Source organism: Crotalus tigris, unplaced genomic scaffold, assembly GCF_016545835.1.
Source record: "Crotalus tigris isolate CLP2741 ecotype Arizona unplaced genomic scaffold, ASM1654583v1 scf7180000019599.1365583, whole genome shotgun sequence".
In the NCBI taxonomy this organism is placed as follows: Eukaryota; Metazoa; Chordata; class Lepidosauria; order Squamata; family Viperidae; genus Crotalus; species Crotalus tigris.
In genome coordinates, this window is record NW_024097615.1 from 162,595 (window position 1) to 184,223 (window position 21,629).

At 40.7% G+C, this 21,629-nt stretch overlaps 1 protein-coding gene across 3 annotated transcripts in view; it reads left to right on the top strand.

Annotated features, from left to right (window-relative positions):
* Positions 1–21,629, top strand: part of ORC5 (origin recognition complex subunit 5) — a 66,313-nt gene that overhangs the window by 14,717 nt on the left and 29,967 nt on the right. For all 3 annotated transcript variants that reach the window (XM_039363813.1, XM_039363811.1, XM_039363812.1), the window contains 8 exons: positions 2,187–2,298; positions 3,693–3,823; positions 4,522–4,570; positions 5,520–5,610; positions 7,773–7,825; positions 8,103–8,215; positions 9,698–9,745; positions 11,167–11,277. In XM_039363813.1, coding sequence (XP_039219747.1) covers positions 2,187–2,298; positions 3,693–3,823; positions 4,522–4,570; positions 5,520–5,610; positions 7,773–7,825; positions 8,103–8,215; positions 9,698–9,745; positions 11,167–11,277 — 708 coding nt within the window. The remainder of the gene's footprint in view (positions 1–2,186; positions 2,299–3,692; positions 3,824–4,521; positions 4,571–5,519; positions 5,611–7,772; positions 7,826–8,102; positions 8,216–9,697; positions 9,746–11,166; positions 11,278–21,629) is intronic.

The following is a 21,629-nucleotide window of genomic DNA, read 5'->3' on the forward strand; positions in this document are numbered from 1 at the left end:
AGACTGCATTAATCAGATTCCGCGTTGCCCACTGAGATTATTTGGGGACACCCTGGAACTCTCTGTCCAGTACAATAGAAGTCGGCCATCGACTTTGACCGTTTAGGAAGGATTTAAAAACGAAAATAAGGCATTGCCATTGGTCTACCGTGTTTGCTTGCTTTCTTGTGTTTTTTGTTGTTGTTAGTTGCGAATTCATGTCCGAGGGATCGCGACCCTATGGACAACGTTCCTCCAGGCCTTCCTGTCTACCATCTTCTGGAGTCCATTGAAGCTCACGCCTTTGCTTCAGTGACTCCATCCAGCCCCCTCATTATCTGTTGCCCCCTTCTTCTCTTGCCCTCCATCTTCCCCAGCATCAGGCTCCTCTCCAGTGAGTCCTTCCTTCTCATTAGGTGGCCAAAGGACTTGAGTTTCAACTTCAGGATCTGGCCTTCTAAAGAGCAGTCGGGGTGGATCTCCTCCAGGACTGACCGGTTGGATCGCCTTGCAGTCCAGGGGACTCGCAGGAGTCTTCTCCAGCCCCAGAGTTCAAAGGCCTCCATTCTTTGGCGCTCAGCCTTTCTTAGGGTCCAACTTTCACAGCCACACATTGCAACTGGGAAAACCATGGCCTTGACTATACGCACTTTTGTTGGCAGGGTGATGTCTCTGCTTTTTAATATGCTGTCTAGATTTGCCATAGCTTTCCTCCCCAGGAGCAAGTGTCTTTTAATTTCTTGGCTGTAGTCCCCATCTGCGGTGATCCTGGAGCCCAGGAAGATAAAATCTGTCACTACCTCCATTGTTTAGTTATATTTTAATTTCTGTTTAAACATAGTTTCACCTTCTGTATATTTTTATATGTTTTAACCTGTGATGGAAACTAACCAAGGAGAGAAGCAACCTAGAACTAAGGAGAAATATCCTGACAGTGAGGACAATCAATCAGTGGAACGACCTGCCTCCAGAAGTTGTGGCTGCTCCATCATTTCAAGCTTTTGAAAAGAGTCTGGACAGCCACATGTCTGAGATGGTATAGGTCCTCCTGCCTGAGCAGGGGGTTGGACTAGAGGACCTCCAAGGCCCCTTCCAACTTTGCTATTCTCTTAGTTTGAGTTTTGTAGCTCTCTCGACTTACAAATTTCGACAACACTTTTTCCTGGGGGAGAAAGCGTGAAACTGTTTCTCTTCCAATTACCTGGGTCAAAAAAGGAGGGGAATAAAATCTAATCGATACAGGAAGGTCTTTAGATCAAAATTTTAATTCGCCGCCACTAATTTAAGGAGGCAGAATTTCGGTGAACAGCGAAGCTTCAGAGATCAGGAACGTGTGGGATTTTTGCTTTTTGCTCTCCTTCCGTCATCACCCCCTGCATGAGTATTTCTCTTCTTCTTTTTTCCAACGCTTCATTGCAGGGGTTATTTTTAGCATTCCTTTTGCATTAAAGTAAAAAAATTTTAGACTGCACAAAAGCTTAAGTCAGGAGGAAGAATCCCTTATCTGTACCTGGCTTTTCCCTCATGAGGAAACGGCGCTAGCGGTATGGAACAGAATGTCAGTAGGAGCTCAAATTTCGTTGAGGGATTTAACTCAGAAGCTCGTTTCCATTTTGCTCTGATGTTTCCTTCCATATTGTCATTTAATAGTCTATGTGCCTTTCTGATAAATTATAGTAACTCCTCATTGTCTCATAGCTTCTAGCAAGATGTGAGGAGACCAGCTTTCCTTGAAAACTAGGCCCTGAATGTAAAAATAATACTGAAGTTTTACTGTTGTAAAAGCATACTAGAGATGAATAAAATGCACATGATCACACAAGAGGAAAGCAGATTGGAAATAAAATAGTTATGGCTGCTTCGAGCCCGTCACAGTTTTAATGATTTAAGTATTGTTATTTTTCAAATGCAATCAATTTATCCTCCCTAATAATTAAGATATGTATCTTTGGGAATCCCAAATGTCATACTGCAGAAAAACAGAATCCTGAAACCTATTTTTTATTTTTTTTTAAATGTGTTAGCCGCGGCTTGATTAAGCTATTTCAGGGCTTCTCACTATGCAAATAGCTTGAAGTAAAATGCTGAATCAGATTAATTTCTTTCCGCTTTTTGTTTTCTTGTCAGACCTGAACTCTTCTGTGATTAAATATATAACTATAAGGTTATTTTTATTTTCTCTCTCCTATCCCATCGCTCCCTGACAGACGGAGAGGAACGTGACTGTGGTTCTCCTTAGTGAAATTATATGGGAGCTTCTTCGTCCAAACACGGGATGCCTTGAGCCGCTGCCTTTATATTTTCCAGATTACAGCATAGGTAAGGACTAAATAAGTAAATGTACTATGCATCACTTTATTAGTGAGTCTATCAAAGACAAATAATTGTGATGTCTAAATCTTATTTCTATGAACTAGACCAGGGGTGGGGAACCTTGGTTCTTTTATGACTGGTGGACTTCAAACTCCCAGAATTCCTGAGCCAGCCACGCTGAGGTGAAAGGGAGAGGCTTCCAAGCTGAGCCATGCTGGCTCAGGAATTCTGGGAGTTGAAGTCCACGAGTCATAAAAGAACCAAGGTTGCCTACCCCTGGACTAGACACATGAGGCTCAGTCTTTAGGTGCTGGATGGTGGGGACGGTTAGCAGCTAAGCCAGACACACACACACACACACACCTGTCAAGTGACTGTAGATAGTCCTCAATGTACAACAGTTTGTTTAGTGACCGTTCGAAGTTACAGTGGCAATGAAAAAAGTAACTTATGATGGTTCTTCACACTTTCAACCATTGCAGCATCCCCAGGGTCGCGTGATAAAAATTCAGAGGCTTGGCAACCAGTTCATAATTTATGACCGTGGCTGTGTCCCAAGGCCATGACCTTCTGACCAGCAAAATCCATGGGGGGGGGGGGAAATCCAGAATCACTTAACAACCATGTTACTAACTTGGCAACTGCAGTGATTCACTTAACAACCGAGGTAAGAAAGGTCATAAAATGGAGCAAAACCCGCTTAACAAATATTTCATTTAACAGAAAGTGTGGTCATAAGTCAAGACTACCTGTATTTCAGAGGTTTTAATGGGTATGGTGGCAAGCACTATATCAGTTAGAAGCGTCTTATTTTCCACTAATCAGTCCTCACTCTCAGAGTACTAAGAAAAACATAAAAAACACGTAGTGTAAAATACGAATATGAGATAATCAACAAATAATGTTAACTTGCCTGACAGTTAATAATCACTATATATAAATAAACAAGGACCCTAAGGGACATGTTAATAAAATGTTTGCCTGATGTTGAGAACAGGTAGTTTCATTGCTTGAGGCTTAGGAGATTGCTTTGATCATTCTGGGAATCTGATAGAAAAGAAGGAATTGTGGTAGATGTTTTCTTCAAAGAGAATTGCATCTGCAAGGAAATTGAAAGCACAATACAATAATTTTAATTAAGAAGACTTGGGTTGCCTGTCTTTGTCTTAATAATTAGAATGTTACCTGATTAATGAGAGCGAGCTGAATAGCTAAAAAGAAATACTTATCATTATTACTTTTTTTGCAAAATGGCTGTAACTGCAACAGCAAGTTTCTTGGTCTTATATAAAAAATATTGTTCTGTGTGATGTCTCCTAAATTTTAGTATGGAAAGCAATGTGGTAAGTCACTCTGTGAGCTTTAATGGAAAACCGTGCCTTTGTTTTTAATTCAAATAGGACATCTGCAGAAGATTCTGTCCCATGACCATCCTCCAGAATATTCGTTTGATTTTTATGCTGCATATATCAATATTCTTCTTGGAGTCTTCTATCCAGTCTGCAGGGACTTGAAGGAGCTCCAGCATCTGGTGAGGGATCTCTTTGGTGTTCTTCATAAGATAAGATAAGATAAGATAAGATAATCTTTATCGTCACTTCTTTTGTGAACACACTGGCATACATTAAAAAAATGAAATGCTGATGCCTGCTCTCAAAAGAACTTAAAGATCCACTAGATGGCCTGTGATTTATATATGCATATATAAATGGAATGGAATGGAATGGAATGGAATAGAATAGAATAGAATAGAATAGAATAGAATAGAATAGAATAGAATAGAATAGAATAGAATAGCTGGAAGGGACCTTGGAGGTCTTCTAGTCCAGCCCCTGCTCAAGCAAGAGAATCTATACCGTCTCAGACAGGTGAATGTCTAGCCTCTTCTTTAAAACCTCCAGTGATGGAGCGCCCACAATTTCTGGTGGCAAGCTGTTCCCCTGGTTGATTGTCCTCACTGTCAGGAAGTTTCTTCTTAATTCCAGGTTGCTTCTCTCCTTAATCAGCTTCCAACTGTTGTTTCTCGTCCTTCCCTCTGGTGTTTTGGAGAACAACCTGACCCCCCCTGCCTTGGGGCAGCCCCCCAGATACTGGATCACTGCTATCGTGTCTCCCCTATTTCTTCTTTTCTTTAGACTAGCCAAACCCAAGTCCTGCAGACCGTTCTTCGTAGGTTTTGGTCTCCAGATCTAAATGATACTAAATAAACTTTGCACTCTTATCTTACAGGCTGCCCTTAATTTTTCTAAATATTGTGAACCTGTGGTCCAAGGAGAGGGTGAGTATTCTACTTTCCGTGTTGCCTTGTCATAGATACATGTACGTTGAGCATGTCATAGATACATGCTCGCCTCCCACTCGGAAGGTTGAGAGTTCAGTCCTTGGCAGCGGCAGATGTTTCTCTATCAGGCGATCAAAGAGGAAATATCTGCTGCGAACTCCGCCTAGGCGTCAGGAAGGGCATCCGACCAGCAAACACTCAGTTCCATTTAGTCACCTCGACTCCAGCCCAATAAAAGGGATTATAGAGTCGCAAAAAGGGGGAAAAATAGATACACATATGCTAGTTCAATGGGAGACAAGAATTACTCCAGAAGGTTTCTTATGGGAAGCTGGTGGGGGGTGTTGGAAACGACAATCGTGTGATTAGCTGATCGCAGTAGTACCGAAACAGCCAAACGTTTACCAAATTTCAATCCTGCGGGGCCTGGATTTTGAGCACGTTCTTTAAGTTAGCCCTTTTGAGGCAAGTTGATTCCAAAATTGTTGACCTAAAACTGCGCTCCCCAACTTTTCCGGCGTGGCGGATGGACGGGGAGCGAAAGGGAGAGTGAAGTTCTGTGTGAGTGGCAGGTGCGTGCGCTCATGCAGATGGAGCCTGCGAGGGCGTGCGCCTGTCGCTCACGCAAGTGGGGCTGCATTCGTTCACTCGCATGCTGCTTGTGTGACCCCGTTCTGAACGGGCCACAACCCGGGGTTGGGATCCCCTAGATTCCAACGTTACTGTAAGCTTCCCCAGCATGGCTGTCTCCTCCTGTATTGGGACTGCAGAATCCAGAATCCTTAAACTCTGAAAATAATTTATCCATGTTGGCTAGATATTCTGGAGCTTCCAAGACAAAAGGCAGGGAGTCAGAGAAAACATGAATAAAATTGGCAGCAGTTGTTACATAGCTGGAGGCTTTGGAGAGATCAGCCCTGATTAAATTGTCTTTTCCCCGGCACAGCGAATGAACGCGACACACGCCGACTGTGGAAAAATATTGAATCCCATTTGAAGAAAGCGATGCAAACGGTTTATCTTCGGGAGATATCAAGGTAATTGCTTCTCTTCCTTCTCTATTTTATTTTTTACCGCAACCTCGAACTATCAAATACAAAAGGTTTCCCCCCCCCAATCATTAGGAGTCTCCCTATCTTTTTAAACTCTGCTTAATATGGGTAATAATTTTACTAATTTTATTAATGAAATTTTACTAATTTTACTAATGAAAAATATCCGGTTATTCAAGTGATATCGAAGACAAGGGGGATATGGGAGATTTCTTTATGGGTTTGCTATTAAAAGCAGTCACAGATAATAATAGTAGTAGTAGTAGTAGTAGTAGCAGTAGTAGTAGTAGTAGTAGTAAAGTTGGAAGGGACCTTGGAAGTCATCTAGTCCAACCCCCTGCTCAGGCAGGAAACCCTACACCATTTCGGACAAATGGCTGTCCAGTCTCTTCTTAAAAACTTCCAGTGTTAGAGCATTAACTGCTTCTGGAGGCAGGTAGTTCCACTGGTTAATTGTTCTAACTGTCAGGAAGTTTCTCTTTAGTTCTAGGTTGTTTCTCTCCTTGGTTAGTTTCCATCCGTTGCTGCTTCTCCTGCCTTCAGATGCTTTGGAAAATAGCTTGACTCCCTCTTCTTTGGGGCAGCCCCTGAGATACTGGAACCCTGCTATCATGTCGTCCCTCGTCCTTCTAAATACCGAAGGAGTACAGATGAATTGTATACAGAGTAACATAGCTGGAAGGGACCTTGGAGGTCTTCTAGTCCAACCCCCTGCTCAAGCAGGAGACTATACCAGGGGTGACAAACTCGCAACATCGTGTGACGTGTCACAACGTATCGTGACTTTTTTGCCATTGGGGTGGGCGTGCTTTTGCTATGATGGATCTGGTCCACGGGCCGGCAGTTTGACACCCCTGCCCTATAGCATTCCAGACAAATGGCAGTCCAACCTCTTCTTAAAAACTCCATTTTTTTAACCTCCACCACTTCTGGAGTCAATCCTTTCCCCCTATTAATTGTTCTCACAGAAAGAAAATTTCTGAGTTCTGTTTCTTAGTTCTCCCTTTGATAAGTCCATTGCTTCTTTTTTTTTATTGAAAATTTTTATAAACTTTTTACAATAAAATACCCCCCCTCCCACCCCATAACCCTCCCCCCTCCTTCCCAGAGCTGAATACAGGGTTAAAGAAAGAGAAAAAAAAAAACAACATACAAATTAAATGAACATCAATCCACTATACATACATCCCCAAAAAATTTAAAGTACTTTAACTCCAATACATAAAAACTACAAATCCAACCATACCCAGTTTAAACTATAAATTATTCAAAAGCTAAATAATACTTCCTACTCCCATATTTATCCTGTACAAAATTTACCCATCTTTTCCACACCGAAATATCTCTCTCTTGTGAATGGTCTTTCAGATAAGCTGAAAGACCATTGCTTCTTGTCCTGCCTTCAGGTGCCTTGGAGAATAGGTCAACTTCTTGAAAAATTGCCTTTGGGACTATTTTTCTTAAGGTTTTTGGTTGTCCCTCGGAAAACAGCTAGCAAATGCGTTTGGTCTCATTCTGCTGTTGATATTCAGCCACCCATTTCAAAAGGGGCCTTTTCATTAACATCTGTCGCTAACATTTCCTAATATAATTTCCCGTATTCACCTTACGCTGGATCTAGTAAGGATGACATGTAATGTTGAATAATAAATGTCGATCTTAGTTTAGGTGCTGAAATGGGTGAGCGTGGCTGATGAATTTCATTTGGTTTTTTTTTTCTCCCTTCTTTGATTCACGTCTAGTATTTATATAATTTGTCCAGTTAATTAGCAAAACTGTTTCTGATTCCCTGCTGGACGTGTCTATTTTGAGATAGTAGAGAAGGGAGCTGCTGTATTGTTTGGATGAAATTTTCTGTATTGTACCTAGGACAAAAGCATCCCAGTACCACGAAGGAACATTTTTACAAAATGTTTAAAAGAACACCTGGTTTTGTTCTCTAGTTGCCAAGCTGTCTGCTCAGTAAAATAATCTTGTATTGTTCCTGTTGTCGATGTACTGCTAAACAATTTAACTGCCTTACTGCTTCAATCCCAAAGAATCCCAAATGTGTACCCTCTTTTAAAAGCAAAACATATAAAAAAAAACCCTTTGCTTTTCGCCACGGCAAACACAGGGCTTTTAAATGGCTACCTTGTCTTTTTTAGCTCCCAGTGGGAACGATTACAGCAAGATAATGGAGAACCTGGACAAGTAAAAGGTATGTGCAGCAACAATAGTTTGGCTGTGTAAATTATTGATGACAAAGGGAGCCTTACAATTTAGAACAAATCAGCCACCATTAACCGAGCATTTATAAATATACCAGCAGCTTCAAAAAAAAAAAATGTATCCAATGAAAACCAAAACAAATAATAATAAAAAATCTTAAGCTGTGGGCAAGAACCTTTAAACTGGTTTTTTAAAAAAACACATGAGCTTTTAAGTTGTCAGATTCAATATTTCTTTGTTTTACTGGTTTTTTTTCTACCCCCTAGGACTTTCAGCTCATGCTCATGTAGAACTGCCCTATTACTCCAAGTTCCTTCTAATAGCAGCTTACCTCGCCTCTTACAATCCTGCCAGGACGGATAAAAGATTCTTTGTGAAGGTAATTAGGTTTTGTTATTTTGGTCGTTAAAAAGGTTGCAGATTCAAATGAAAAAAAAAATTATAATTTTTACAGAAGATGTTTTACGCGGCATGAGGATATCTAAAGGGAAAAATGAGAAAAAAGGGGATGTGCAAAAAAGCAATGCAGTTCGGAAAAGAAAGAAAGAAAAAGAAAGAAAGAAAAGAAAGAAAGAAAGAAAGAAAGAAAGAAAGAAAGAAAGAAAGAAAGAAAGAAAGAAAGAAAGAGAAAGAAAGAAAGAAGAGAAAGAAGTAACTTCTGATCTTCTTTGCAGAATATGGATAGAGAGGACCACTAGTCTGAAAGAAGGGTCAAAGAGGCCATTTATGTCAACATTGAACAGCCCTCTCTCAACTGAGGGGGAAAGAGATATGACACCATCTGTCTCCTGTTTACAACATAGTCCTCAGTTAACTTGAATTTTTCTGGGCTTTTGGCTGGCAGAATACGGATACAGAGGATAGAGTCTGCCAGCCAAAAGCCCAGAAAAATCTCAAATTAACTGAGTGTCATGGTTCCGACAGATGAAACTCTTTGAAGAACTTTGAGGCATTGTTTACCTTAAAAATTTTTATTCAAGTTGCATGGCATCGGCACGTACATGGTTGAAGCTGAAATCTGAATTCTCCTCCCCTAAACACATAGTATCAAAGCACAATTCCCTCCTCTAATTAGCAGTCAGAAATCACATTCTCCAATTAGTTTGAAATGCAGATCTTCCCTCCAGTTCTCCAACCCGCCATTTCTTATCATCTCTTATTTCAAACAACCTTGAAAAACACTCTACTGTGATGTTGTTATGTCTAACTAATTCCCATACACATTCTTCCTCCTCCTCCCCCCCCCTCAGTATCATCTAATCATCTAACTCTAAAAGTAACACACTAGTTAAGGGGAAATTGGCTGCATCTTCCTATATGTTCAAACCAAGAACATCTGATGTTAGCAGCGTTGACACTGAGGATGTAAGAGCAAGCAACTGTTTTTAGTAGAAATAAATTTAAATTAAGGCCAGAGAGTCATCTGATTTCACTGCTTAAAAAATAAATTGGATGGGAGAGACTTACCTCAATAACTTTTTGACCTAAACTGCTGTCTTCCCCATTGGCTCAAATGGCAGTCATGTGATTGCAGGGTTCTTGGCAACCGGTCATCAGTATAGTCAGGTTGCTAAGCACCCAGGTCACAATCCTGTGACTAGAAGGGTGCTGGGGCAGCCAGAACTCTTGAGGACCAATCCTAACCACGATTAGTCAGCACCATCCTGGTTGTAGGCATTTCAAGCTAGCAGGCATTCCAAGCTAGAAGCTCTATTTCTGTGTTATTGTTATCTAAATAGTTAATAAAGAAAAATAAGATGAATTATGCATGCAAAAATACACTGAGTCTCCACCAGATTCTAGCTGGATGCCAGTTCTGTAAACGTCTATCTGATAAGTAATTTCTTCTTTTTACTTGCAGCATCATGGAAAAATTAGGAGGGTAGACTTTCAGAAGAAACATGAAAAGGTATTTAGCTTCCTGATCCATATAAAACTTTGTGCGCTCTGTGTGTGTATGTTTGTGTGTGTGTGAATATGAATATATGTGTGTGTGTGTGTGTGTGTGTGTGTGTATACACCTACCTACCTATCTATCTATCTGACTGTCTGTCTGAATGTCTATAGATAGATATATAGATATATGTCTTAAGTTTTTTTTTATGATGCACCCTGTCGGCCCAAATATGGGAAGAAGAAATCTTTAGCTATACCAGTTTGCCTTTAATTCTTTGTTAGCAATCCAAATTTAACACACACACACACACACACACACACACACGTAGGTCTTTGGTTATTCGGGTTTTCTCCCGCGTAAAATTGGAAGTGTCTTGGCGACGTTTCGACGAAGTCCCATTCGTCATCTTCAGGCTGCTGTTTTCAGCTTCGTGCTTCCAATTTTACGCAGGAGAAAACCCGAATAACCAAAGACCTACATACTAATACCCGCGAAAACCTCAGAAAACAAACACACACACACACACACACACACACACACACACACACATATATTGTTTAAGTTACAGACGATAAGTATGAAAAGGGTAAATTCGGAAGAATTTCAGCAAATGAAGAGTGCCCCACTTAGAAATGATGCTTCTCTTAAGAGTACAATAGTTCTCTATTTATGGCTGGTTGCTTAACTACCTTTTGACAGGCCACTTTAGCTGACTGTGTTCAGCAGGTCAGTGGTTCAAATCCCACCGGCTCAAGGTTGACTCAGCCTTCCATCCTTCCGGGGTAGGTAAAATGAGGACCCAGATTGTTGAGGGCAATATAAATATATATATACATTGCTTACTGGTGTACACCGCTTAGAGAGTGCTTGCACTTAAAGTGGTATATAAGTCTCATAAATAAATAAACTTACAACTGCTGTCTCCTCCCCATTCTCTATCACATCTTTATTTGATCACATTTTGGGCACCTGACAACCACATTGCACTTAACTAGTTGCAGCATTCTGTGGTCACGTGACCCCAGTTTGTGACTTTTGCCAGATTACAGCAAAAAAAAAGTCCATTCAGGAGAATGGATTTGCTTAATGACCAGGCGATTTTCTTTTTACGACCCTTGTAAAAATGGTCCTAAAAACAAGTCCAGATATGGTGCCTCGATTCAATACGTTTTTAAGGTGCTTTTAATATATGTATTGGACTTAACGGTATTCTGCCCAGAGTGGTCTTGGACTTAGGAAACCTTAAGAAATTGAAATAATAATAATTCATAACCATCACTACGTACCTGAACTAAATTCATTAAAGCTTATTTCTGTGTACCTGTGGGTTTTGGCAGCTGGAGTAATAGTAAAGTTAACAAAATTAATTCTGCAAGATTCCAAGCCAATGCCATTAACAATTCTTTATTTATTTATTTGAAAAATAAAAACAGACCAGCAACCACCTTCTGGGGCCCAAGCCCTTCCCACTGGACAGATTGCTAGCCATACTCTACAGCATTGTGGACAGCCGAATTCCTCCGACTGCAAATATATTTTCCCAGGTGAGTGAAACTGCCCTGTGTTTAGAGCCTTGACACAAATTTCAGACCTCGCTGTCTTATTTACAAAATAATCACAAGCTTGTTACCGCGAGTGTTACAGTTACAGATACCTCCCAACTTACAACAGTTTCTTTAGTGACGGTGCAAAGTTAACAACAGCACTGGAAAAAACCCTAGCCTACAGGCAATCCTTGATCGTCCTTGGTTAATGACTGCTCTGTTTAGCGACCATTCAGAGCTGAGATGGCACTGAAAAACTTAACTTTTATCAGGCATGAACAACCAGGTCCACACGTACAGATTTTGGGCTAATTACTTTATCATGTTGAGCCGATAAGATAAGATAAGATAAGATAACCTTTGTTGTCATTTTTTTACTGTGGGCACAACAGCACACATCAAAAAAATGAAATTTAGTTGCCCGCTCTCAAATGAAATATACATGACACACACCTAAACATACTACGAACAACATATGTATAGACCCACACCCCTACATATACGTAGCAAATAAATATTAAATACTGTCCATCTTGAATATATGACGGAAGGAGGAAGCTTGAGAGTTCACAAGGTTAATGCTGTATGGAATGAGACTCTGGCTGAATCTGGATGTTCTGCTATGGATGCCACAAAGCCCCCCCCCCCTCCCAGAAGGTAACAAGGAAAACAGGTCGTGGAGAGGGTGTGTAGTGTCCCAGATAATCTTACAGACCCTGCTCAAGCAGCGCTTCTGTGCTATGTCCTGGATGGGAGGGAGGGAGCTGCCAATGATCTTTTCGGCCGTCCTCACTACTCTCTGCACCACCTTCCTGTCTGAAGCAGGGATGCTTCCAAACCAGACTATGATGCCATAAGACAGGATGCTCTCGATCGTCCCCCTGTAGAAAGTGGTCAGGACAGGGGAAGGAAGATGTGCTTTTCTCATGCGACGCAGAAAATGTAGGCGCTGCTGTGCCCGCTTCGCCAATTTCTCACTGTTGAGCGACCAAGTCGGCCTTGGAATTTCCCCAGTCTGGCAGCTGATGCCTAGGAACAATTAGATAACAATTAGATAGATTTACAGAGAGTCAGCCCTGGCCTTTTTGTAGTGGCGCAGGGACTCCAGACTAGCTCCCAGCTTGATCCCTCCTCCCACCAGTGCAGTTCCTTCTCCACACTTTATGACCGACCATTCTAGTATCCTGACAGTTACGCGATTGAAATCCAGACAACTGTTGCGTTGTCCAGGGGTCATCTGGTAGCCATCTGTAGGCTTCACAGCTGGCTTCTGTGTAAATGGAGAAGATGGCCATAAAATAGCAAGTTGCAGTCTTGTGATGTCTCGCTTACTAACCAAGGTGATTGCATTTAATAACCATGGCCGAAGTGACGTAAGTGACCCGAGCAGAGATTCATGATTTTTCCTTTAACAGGTGGATGTTTCTTTTTTGCCTCCCAAATGTACATGTCGCTTATTCTGTAATGATTTGGATTTTTATCCTGTGAATGTGCACTAGGTGGCACTGTATCCTCATGAATAAAAAGCGACTTAGGGCAATTTTATAAAATAAAATGAAAATTGTAACAAATAGAAGGGGGAAAAAAACGAATACTGCTCATGGGATATAAAAAAAATATCCCCCTTTTAATATCTCCCATAAAGGACAGTTGAATATTCGATCTACTTACTTGAACGATGAATATATGAATTACACACTACAGCTACAATTTTCTCTACGGTGAATGTGGCTTGGCTTTGCTTTTATTTATATGAAACAACTTTTGTGGATAAATGAAATTGTTCTGTCCTTCTCAAATCCGTTCACTCATTCGGCTTTCTCACGTAATCCACTTTTTGTGAGTGCCTTTCTTCTTTCATTTGAACTTTTGATGGTCTGCCTAGTTTGAGCATCAATCTAAAGCAGTGTTTCTCAACCTTGACCATTTTAAGGCATGTGGACTTCAACTCCCAGAATTCCACAGCCAGCAATGCTGGCTGTGGAATTCTGGGAGTTGAAGTCCACATGCCTTAAAATGGTCAAGGTTGAGAAACACTGATCTAAAGTCTGAAAAAGTGGAATTCTGTTAACATACATTGGAATTACGAGAAATAGCAATCAGCCGCTTCCGACTCAATAATGATTTTAGGTCTATTGGAAACACAGGGTTTGACTTTTGGGTAAAAAAAATAAAAAGACTTAAGATCACCGTTCACATCTTATCAGCGCCAAAGAATAATTTAAAGTGACCTGTGAGGTTTATTAGAAACCAGTTTGGGTATCTTTAAGCTGAAGAAGATACTCTTCCTTCTATTTCTTTGTTTGATGATTTAACATATAATGCTCAGCTTGAAATCACCAGTCTGTAATTTTTTTTTTTATTGCCCTCTACCTGGGATCTTCTGATTGATTGAAGAACCCGTGTGTTTTATTTGGACAATATGGAAAAAAGAAAGCCTGCTTCTCAATAGGTGAACACATCCCTGAATGCTTTCAAAGCTAAATGATAACTGTCTTCATTGTGTTGGAGTCATTGCGGAATAACAGAAATACAGAGTTGGAAGGGAGCTTGGAGGTCTTCTAGTCCAACCTTTAAGTAGGAGACCCTATACCATTCCGGAGAAATGGATTGTCCAATCTCTTCTTCGAAGTCTTCAGTGATGGAGCACCCACAACTTCTGGAGGCAGGTTGTTCCACTGGTTAATTGTTCTGACTGTCAGGAAGTTTCTCCTTAGTTCTAGGTTGCTTCTCTCCTTGGTTAGTTTCCATCCGTTGCTTCTTGTTCTGCCTTCAGGCGCTTTGGAGAATAGCTTGACTCCCTCTTCTTTCAGGCAGCCCCTGAGATACTGGAAGACTGCTATCATGTCACTCCTAGTCCTTTTAATTAAACTAGACGTGCCCAATTCCTGTCCAGCATCCTTTCTTCATATGTTTTAGCCTCCAGTTTCTTAATCATCTTTGTTGCTCTTCTCTGCAATCTTTCTAGAGTCTCAACATCTTTTTTACAGTATATCGTGGTGACCAAAACTGGATGCCGTATTCCAAGTGCCGTCTTGCAAAGTGCTTTACAACTGTAGCCATTATTTCTTTGTCACAGTGCTGTGTAGAACAACTTAATTTTTACTATACAGCAGATGGCGCTTTTATCAAAGAATTCCTTTCGACAGCTTCTTTAGTGACCTGACACTTACTAAAATCTTTTCCAAAGCCCACACTCCATTCAAGGACTTGAAATTGAGCATAACAAAGTGTGCCCAATGCATGTTAGCATTTCCCACGAGATTATAGCGAAGAAAATAAAAAAAATAGGAGGACAAAGGCGTAGCATGTGTGTTCATTACCTTGAGTTACTTAGAAAGTAATAAAGGTGGGATTTTAAAAAGTCTAATAAATAAAATAAATAAAAACTGGGCTAGACTATGCTACCACTAAAAGGACCCAGAACTGGTGGAATAATTTACTTGGAAAGGAGAAGACCAAAAAGAGAGATGATAGTTACGTTCGTTATCTGGAAGACTGTCATGTAGAAGATGATTAGGACTTTGTATTAGAACAGTGGTTCTCAACCTTTTTAATGCTGCGACCCCCAACCAATCGTAAGTGGAGGACTAAACCGGTCATAAGTCAAGGACTTTCCCTGCCCGGGAGCGCTGCACATGCGTGGTGCCGCCCTCTGCGCCGGCCGAGGCGTAGCTGGCAAGCGGCAGAGACGGAGCAGGCTGACCACCAGCTGGGCCACCAGCTGGCCCAGCCCAAGGGAGGTAAGGCACCCGCCGGAAAAGAGGGAAAAGTCTTTTTTTTTTCAGCACCGTTATAACTTTGAACGGTCACTAAGCGAAATGTCATAAGTCGAGGACTTCCCGTGTGAACTTCACTTTTCTATTGTTTTCTGTTGGGCAATAAATAAGCAGTCTCTGTGCCTCCCGATGGCCAAGCATTGACCCCGGGAGCATATAAATTCTCTGTGCCACATTCCAATTTTTATATTCTAACCTCCGAAAAATCTGTTGGTTTTTTTTTTTTTCTTTGAAATTGGAGAGGAGTACTATTTAAAAGTAGTTTTTTCCTCTCCTCAGTTGCAATTCAAAATACAGCGTGCCGCTTAAGATTTAACTCCTCGGAGCAACTCTACAGTAATAACTGTTCCTGACCTCTGCTATTCCTTTGCATGTGAAAAGAGTTTTTATTGAGGTAATATTCTGTTGTGACCAAATGGCAGAACAAAAACCCTGTTAACTTGCAAGAAATACTGATCCGGCTTGAATTTGTTTTTGCTGTGTATCCTGGAAAGACTTAATTTGTTGCCAAGCTGGCCTTCATTAAATTGCAACAGAGAAGAAGAAGAATATCAGAAAGTAACTATGTTGGGTACAAAACGTTGGTTTTCCTATAGATCAGATGCATTTCATTCACATTAAAATTCTCATTTGAATAAGCTTTTTTTTTTTTAGTTTGAGCGGCAATTTAATTAGCAATTTTGCATGCTTTGCTAATTCTCCCAATCTTATGAAAAAAGATGATCTCAAAATGTCTGTACCTTATTTTCTTCTAAGGGAAACTGTTTTTATGACGCAGACGTTCAGTTTAGATTTGTAGAGCTCCAGACACGTATTTAAAAGTATTTTTAATAGGCCATTTTAATACAATTAAAAATTGTAAGTATGATGGCTAATGTGCAAGCCGTATTTTGGCTACTAAAAATGCACGTTGGATATATTGTGAGCATCCTTGCCTGCAATATTTTATCGCTCTGATCTTATAGCAAGCACATAAAATTTACATTTCCCTTGAATAGTATTTTGTTTACGATTGGTGCTGCATGTCCCAGTGGAGAGGCATAAATGAATTTAAGAGTCCCATTCCTGATTATTCTATTTGATTGGTAGCTTTTTTTTCTATTTTGGCTGAACAGAAGTCCTCTTACAAAGTAAATTTCATCTCCTAACATTCAAGTATTAAATGTAAAAACAATTCATGTTTCATTCATTCATTCATTTCCATTTCTAGAGCCACCCATCTCAAGTTAGCGACTCTGAACAGCTTAACAATTCAAAATGATTTTTAGCTTTTATTCTTTCCCACCCCATTCCTGTTTTTAACCCTAACCCTAAGCTTTGTTAATGCAAGTGCCTCTTTTTTTTTTTTTTGGCTTCTTTTTGTTAATGCAAGTGCCTCTTTTTTTTGGCTTCTGTGTTTTTGTTTTTGTTTTGTTTTTTGCTGCATCTGCTTTTTTTTTTTTAAATGCAGGTTGGTGTTTTTATGTAGTGCGAAAGTTATGATTTGCTTTAATTGCCCAAACACTTCTACATGCAAATAGGAAGATAATTAATTATGTAAACGGGACACCTATTTTTATAGGCGATTAAGCTAACCGTTAATTAAAATAATATTCAACTAAAAGTTGCCCTTATAGACAGCATTTTGGGATGAGCAGCGGCTTTTGTGGACTCCGCACACATGCAGGCACGTGTGTCACATTGCATGCATTTATTGAGGGATGGCCTGGAATTATTTTTTTTTTAGGATGGATGAAATGATGTTGCACAACATTTTTCTTTGCCTCCCATTTCTTTTTTTTGGGGGGGGGGTAACTCTTCGTTCTTTGGAAGGGTAATTTTAAGTTAAGTGGCATTATCCCTTTCAGTAAATTAACCCAGTTTAAAGCTGGCCTAGCCTACCTTATTCTAAATCAGGATGCAGCCTGCTTTGGTCTGAAAAGGGTTAGACGCTCTCCAGATTAGACACTGATTTGTCCGCGGGTAGTCCTTGACTTACAATAATTCACTTAGCGACCGTTCAGAGTTACAACGGTGCTGAAAAAAAGTGACTGATGACTGTTGGAACATCTCCATAATCGCGCAATCAAAATTCAGCTGCTTGGCCACTGATTCACATTTTTGACGGTTGCTGTGTCCTGGGTTCATGTGATCCCCTTTTGCGCCGTTCTGATGAGCAAAATCAATGGAAAAGGCAAATTCGCTTAATGACCATGTTATACTACGTTCAGACTCTAGAAAGAGTACAGACAAGAGCAACAAAGATGATTAGGGGACTGGAGGATAAAACTTAACAATGAATGGTTGCTGGAATTGGGCATGTCTAGTTTAATGAAGAGAAGGACGAGGGGGGACATGATAGCAGTCTTCCAGTATCTCAGGGGCTGCCCCAAAGAAGAGGGAGTCAAGCTACTCCCCAAAGCACCTGAAGGCAGGACAAGAAGCAACGGGTGGAAACTAACCAAGGAGAGAAGCAACCTAGAACTAAGGAGAAACTTCTTGACAGTGAGAACAATTAACTAGTGGAACAACCTGCCTCCAGAAGCGGTGAATGCTCCAACACTGGAAGTTTTTAAGAAGAGACTGGACAGCCACTTGCCTGAAATGGTATAGAGTTTCCTGCATGAGCAGGGGGTTGGACTAGATGACCTCCAAGATTCCTTCCAACTTTATTATTATTATGATACTAACTTAACAATTGTGGCAAGAAAAGTTGCAGAATGGGCAAAACTCACTTAACAACTGTCTCGCTTAACAACAATTTAGGGCTTAATTATCATAAATTGAGGACTACCTGTATTTTGTATGAAGATCTATAAATGAGCCTCTTATAATTTAGGATTCTCCAAATATTTCTGACATACGAGCCCATCGTTCTGTCATTTCTAGCCAATTTGGCTACTGTGGCCCTAAAAATAGAAAGACTGAAACATCCTACGATAATAGATTTGCATACCACAAAGTCAGTGGTGGGATTCAGCCAACTTGGCAGAACCGGGAGCTAATTTTTTGTCACCCAGGCCCAGAACGGACTTCCGGAAGCGGCATCCACACAGAGAACCGGTTGTTCACCTGTTTGAGTCCCACCACTGCACAAAATATATATTTTTGTGGTATAAATCTTGGTAATTTTTTTTCTGTGATTATGTATTGGTTGCAGTAGCCTGACTTGTAAATATTATTTGAGACAATCATTACAGCTAATAAGAAAGTCACTTGTCTTTGGAACGGGAATGGATTTTTTTTAAACCGTTAAATAATTTTGTATTGCTTGTGGGACCTTCCCAATGTGTTGAATTTCCATGAAATAGTTGAAACTGTTTTTCAGAGTTGTGAATTGTTTAACTTAGCGGTTCTCAACCTGTGGGTCGTGACCCCATTTGGGATCGAACGACCATTTCACGGGGGTCGCCAAACAACGCGATCCGCCATTTTTTCCACCATTTTTCCCCCCTTTTCCTTAGCTGTGCTACTCCCTCTTATTCTATTGGCTTTTGAAAGCCAATAGAATAGACTCTCTTGAACAGAGTCTAATTCTATTGGCTTTCAAAAGCCAATAGGAATTGTCCAGGGCTGTCTCTGCCCTGCTGAGCCCGCCAAAAGCCCCAGTCTGCAAACGGTGCTGCAAGGGGAACAGTCTGCAGAGCTTCCCTCCCTGCTGAGCAACTAAAAAGTAAGTAAAAGAGGGGTGGGAGGTGGGAGGCCGGTGGGCGCAGGGAGGGTTGCTGGCGCACGTGGGGCCCGGCAGATGCCTTACCTGCCTTGGGCTGGGCCAGCTGGTGGCCCAGCCGGTGGTCGCCCTGTGCCGCTGCTGCCACGGCCGCCCGGGAGCGCCTGAGCCTGCCTGCCGCCGCCCCGAACGGGCGGCAGCCATGGTAAGCCTAGCGGGGCAGCGGTGGGCGCAAGGAGGTTTGCTGGCACGCATGGGGCCTGGCAGGTGCCTTACCTGCCTTGGGCTGGGCCAGCTGGTGGCCCAGCCAGTGGTCGCCCTGCCTGCTGAGGCCACCCAGGAGCGCCCGAGCCTGCCTGCCGCCGCCCCTTGCCGGCTATGCCTCAGCCGGCGCAGGGGGCAGCACCACACATGTGCGGTGCTCCCAGGCCGGTAGTCCTCGACTTATGACCGGGGTCGCGGCTATAAAAAGGTTGAGAACCACTGGTTTAACTGATAGAAAAAAAGTAATTTTTATATCTGTTTTAGAGAAATACATATTAAAAGATATGATTATTATTATTATTATTATTTTGCACATATCCAGCCTTGAAAGAAATTCTATATACAAAGTAACCTTGGTGCTGGTTTTTCTTTTTGAAAAAAAAAAGTCCCTTCGATATATGTTAATAAATCTTATTAAGGCTATAATAAACTTTGCTTTTCACACGTGCTATAAATTATTTCCCAAATGGATTTCAGCTCCATTTTTCTTTATACAAAATAAGTGTGATCCGCACAAGGAACGCCCAAACCTTTGTACTTCCTGTGATTTCAGTGGGGTTTGTGCAATGAATCAATCCTAGGTTATGCAAAAACGTTGCTATGTTTTTAATAGAGAAGCAGGGCCCGTCCTTGAAACATTTTCAGAAAACTGTTAAGAGAATTTTGTTATGTTGGACATTTAAAAACAAAAATAAACTTTTAAGGTGACAGCAGCACTACAAGAGTCAGCTGCTCTAATAAATTCCTGGAATGGAAGCAATTTAAGCCAATTAAAAGTTGAACAAAATTCTCTTCTGTTTCTGACACAAAGGTATTTTCACGGAGATCTTGTTCTTGATAAGTCGCTCATAAAAATCTGCCCTTGACAGAATGAATTTGCACCAATTTGTTCAAGCTTAAGTGTGCCGCCTGTGTCAGGGGAGTTAAAAAGCCACGAATGAAAAGAAGTTTTAAAAGCCCCTAATTTTCTCGTTATTCCTCAAAACTTTTCACTCCTGACAAATATGGCAAGAACATTCAAGCTAGAAGTGGGAACGGTGCAGAAAACGCAGCATGATAGCTTCGGTTAGCACTTCAGTATGAAATATGGCACTTTGCAAGAACCTGCTGTTGCACTACAGAAAAATGAGCAGGCTGTACTTTTTATAGCAAATTACTGATAAAATAGCATCAAGGCTTGTTATTAGTGTGAACAAAAAGAAGAAAAGAGAAAAACCAGCCATATTTTCCTCTTAAAAAGCTTTTAAAAAGAGGAAAGGTGATAAGCAATCTCTAATAAGTCACATTTCATTTTAATTGATTTAAAAACATATTTCCTTCTGATGATGAAAGCGATTTCCCCCCTCCATTTAATAAAATATGGGCATTTATGAATATTGATTTTTTTTTTTTTTTTATTTTGCTGAATAAGGTGAAGGACTGTTTTGTATGTGTTTAAATCCAGCCAAACTCTAAAAAATTCCCGGTCTGTAGTGTTTTTTTTTTTAAACGTGTAATTGAAATGTTTTCATCCGTTAAAATGTGGCAAGGGCCCAATAATTGGAGAATAGGGGAAATAGAAATAATAGATTGTGAAACACAACGCAATGATTAAATTTAGGTGAATTTCTGTCTGAACTCTACAGAAACACAGTGCTGAGTGTTGCAAATGCTCTGTTCAGAGTTCAAAAGAGCTGCTTGCTCATTAAAGACGTGTTTTGAAGTCTAAGAAACTTCTGGAAGGGGTGGAACAGTTGCAAGGACCCATTTTTCGAGTCTGAGGTACTTCAAATTAAAAGTGTGCTGCTCAGGGCAAGTGAAATTGTTCAAATGAAAGTCGGTTCTTGTAGTGTATTTTCCATATTTTTCTATTCTATTCTATTCTTTATTTCTAACTATTCTATTCTATTCTCCAATTTCTATTCTATTCTATTCTATTCTTTATTTCTAACTATTCTATTCTATTCTCCAATTTCTATTCTATTCTATTCTTTATTTCTATCCTATTCTATTCTATTCTATTCTCCAATATCTATTCTATTCTATACTAATCTATTCTTTATTTCTAACTCTATTCTATTCTATTCTATTCTATTCTATTCTATTCTATTCTATTCTCCAATATCTATTCTATTCTATACTAATCTATTCTTTATTTCTAACTCTATTCTATTCTATTCTATTCTATTCTATTCTATTCTATTCTATTCTATTCTATTTTCTTGCCCAGTTCAGGATTGTACAGTCTCTTGCGTTGGTCCTCTCTCTGGCTTGGGAAGTTGTAATGCTTCTTGGGAAGTTGTAATGCTACTGCCGACATGTTAGCTCTGCTGGTGCAGTGCTGGAACACAATGGCTCCTGTGTTTAGGACGCTGAGTTGACAATTAGCAAGTCCGCGTTTGAGACCCAAATGCTGCCATGGGATGGGTCGAGCTCCCGTCATTTGCTCCAGCTCCTGCTGGGGACATGAAAGGAATCCCCAATCGGGCGATCCCCTGGCAACGGTGATATATCACTGGCTGATCCTTTCAACCTGGGAGCGCCTCAGGGCTTCCGACATGAGTGCAATGTGATGCCGTGGTTAAAATGCAGTATTGCAGGCAAACTCTGCCCGCAGCCAGGAGTTCGTTTCTGACCTGCTCGAGGTTGACTCAGCCTTCCATCCTCCCGAGGTCGGTAAA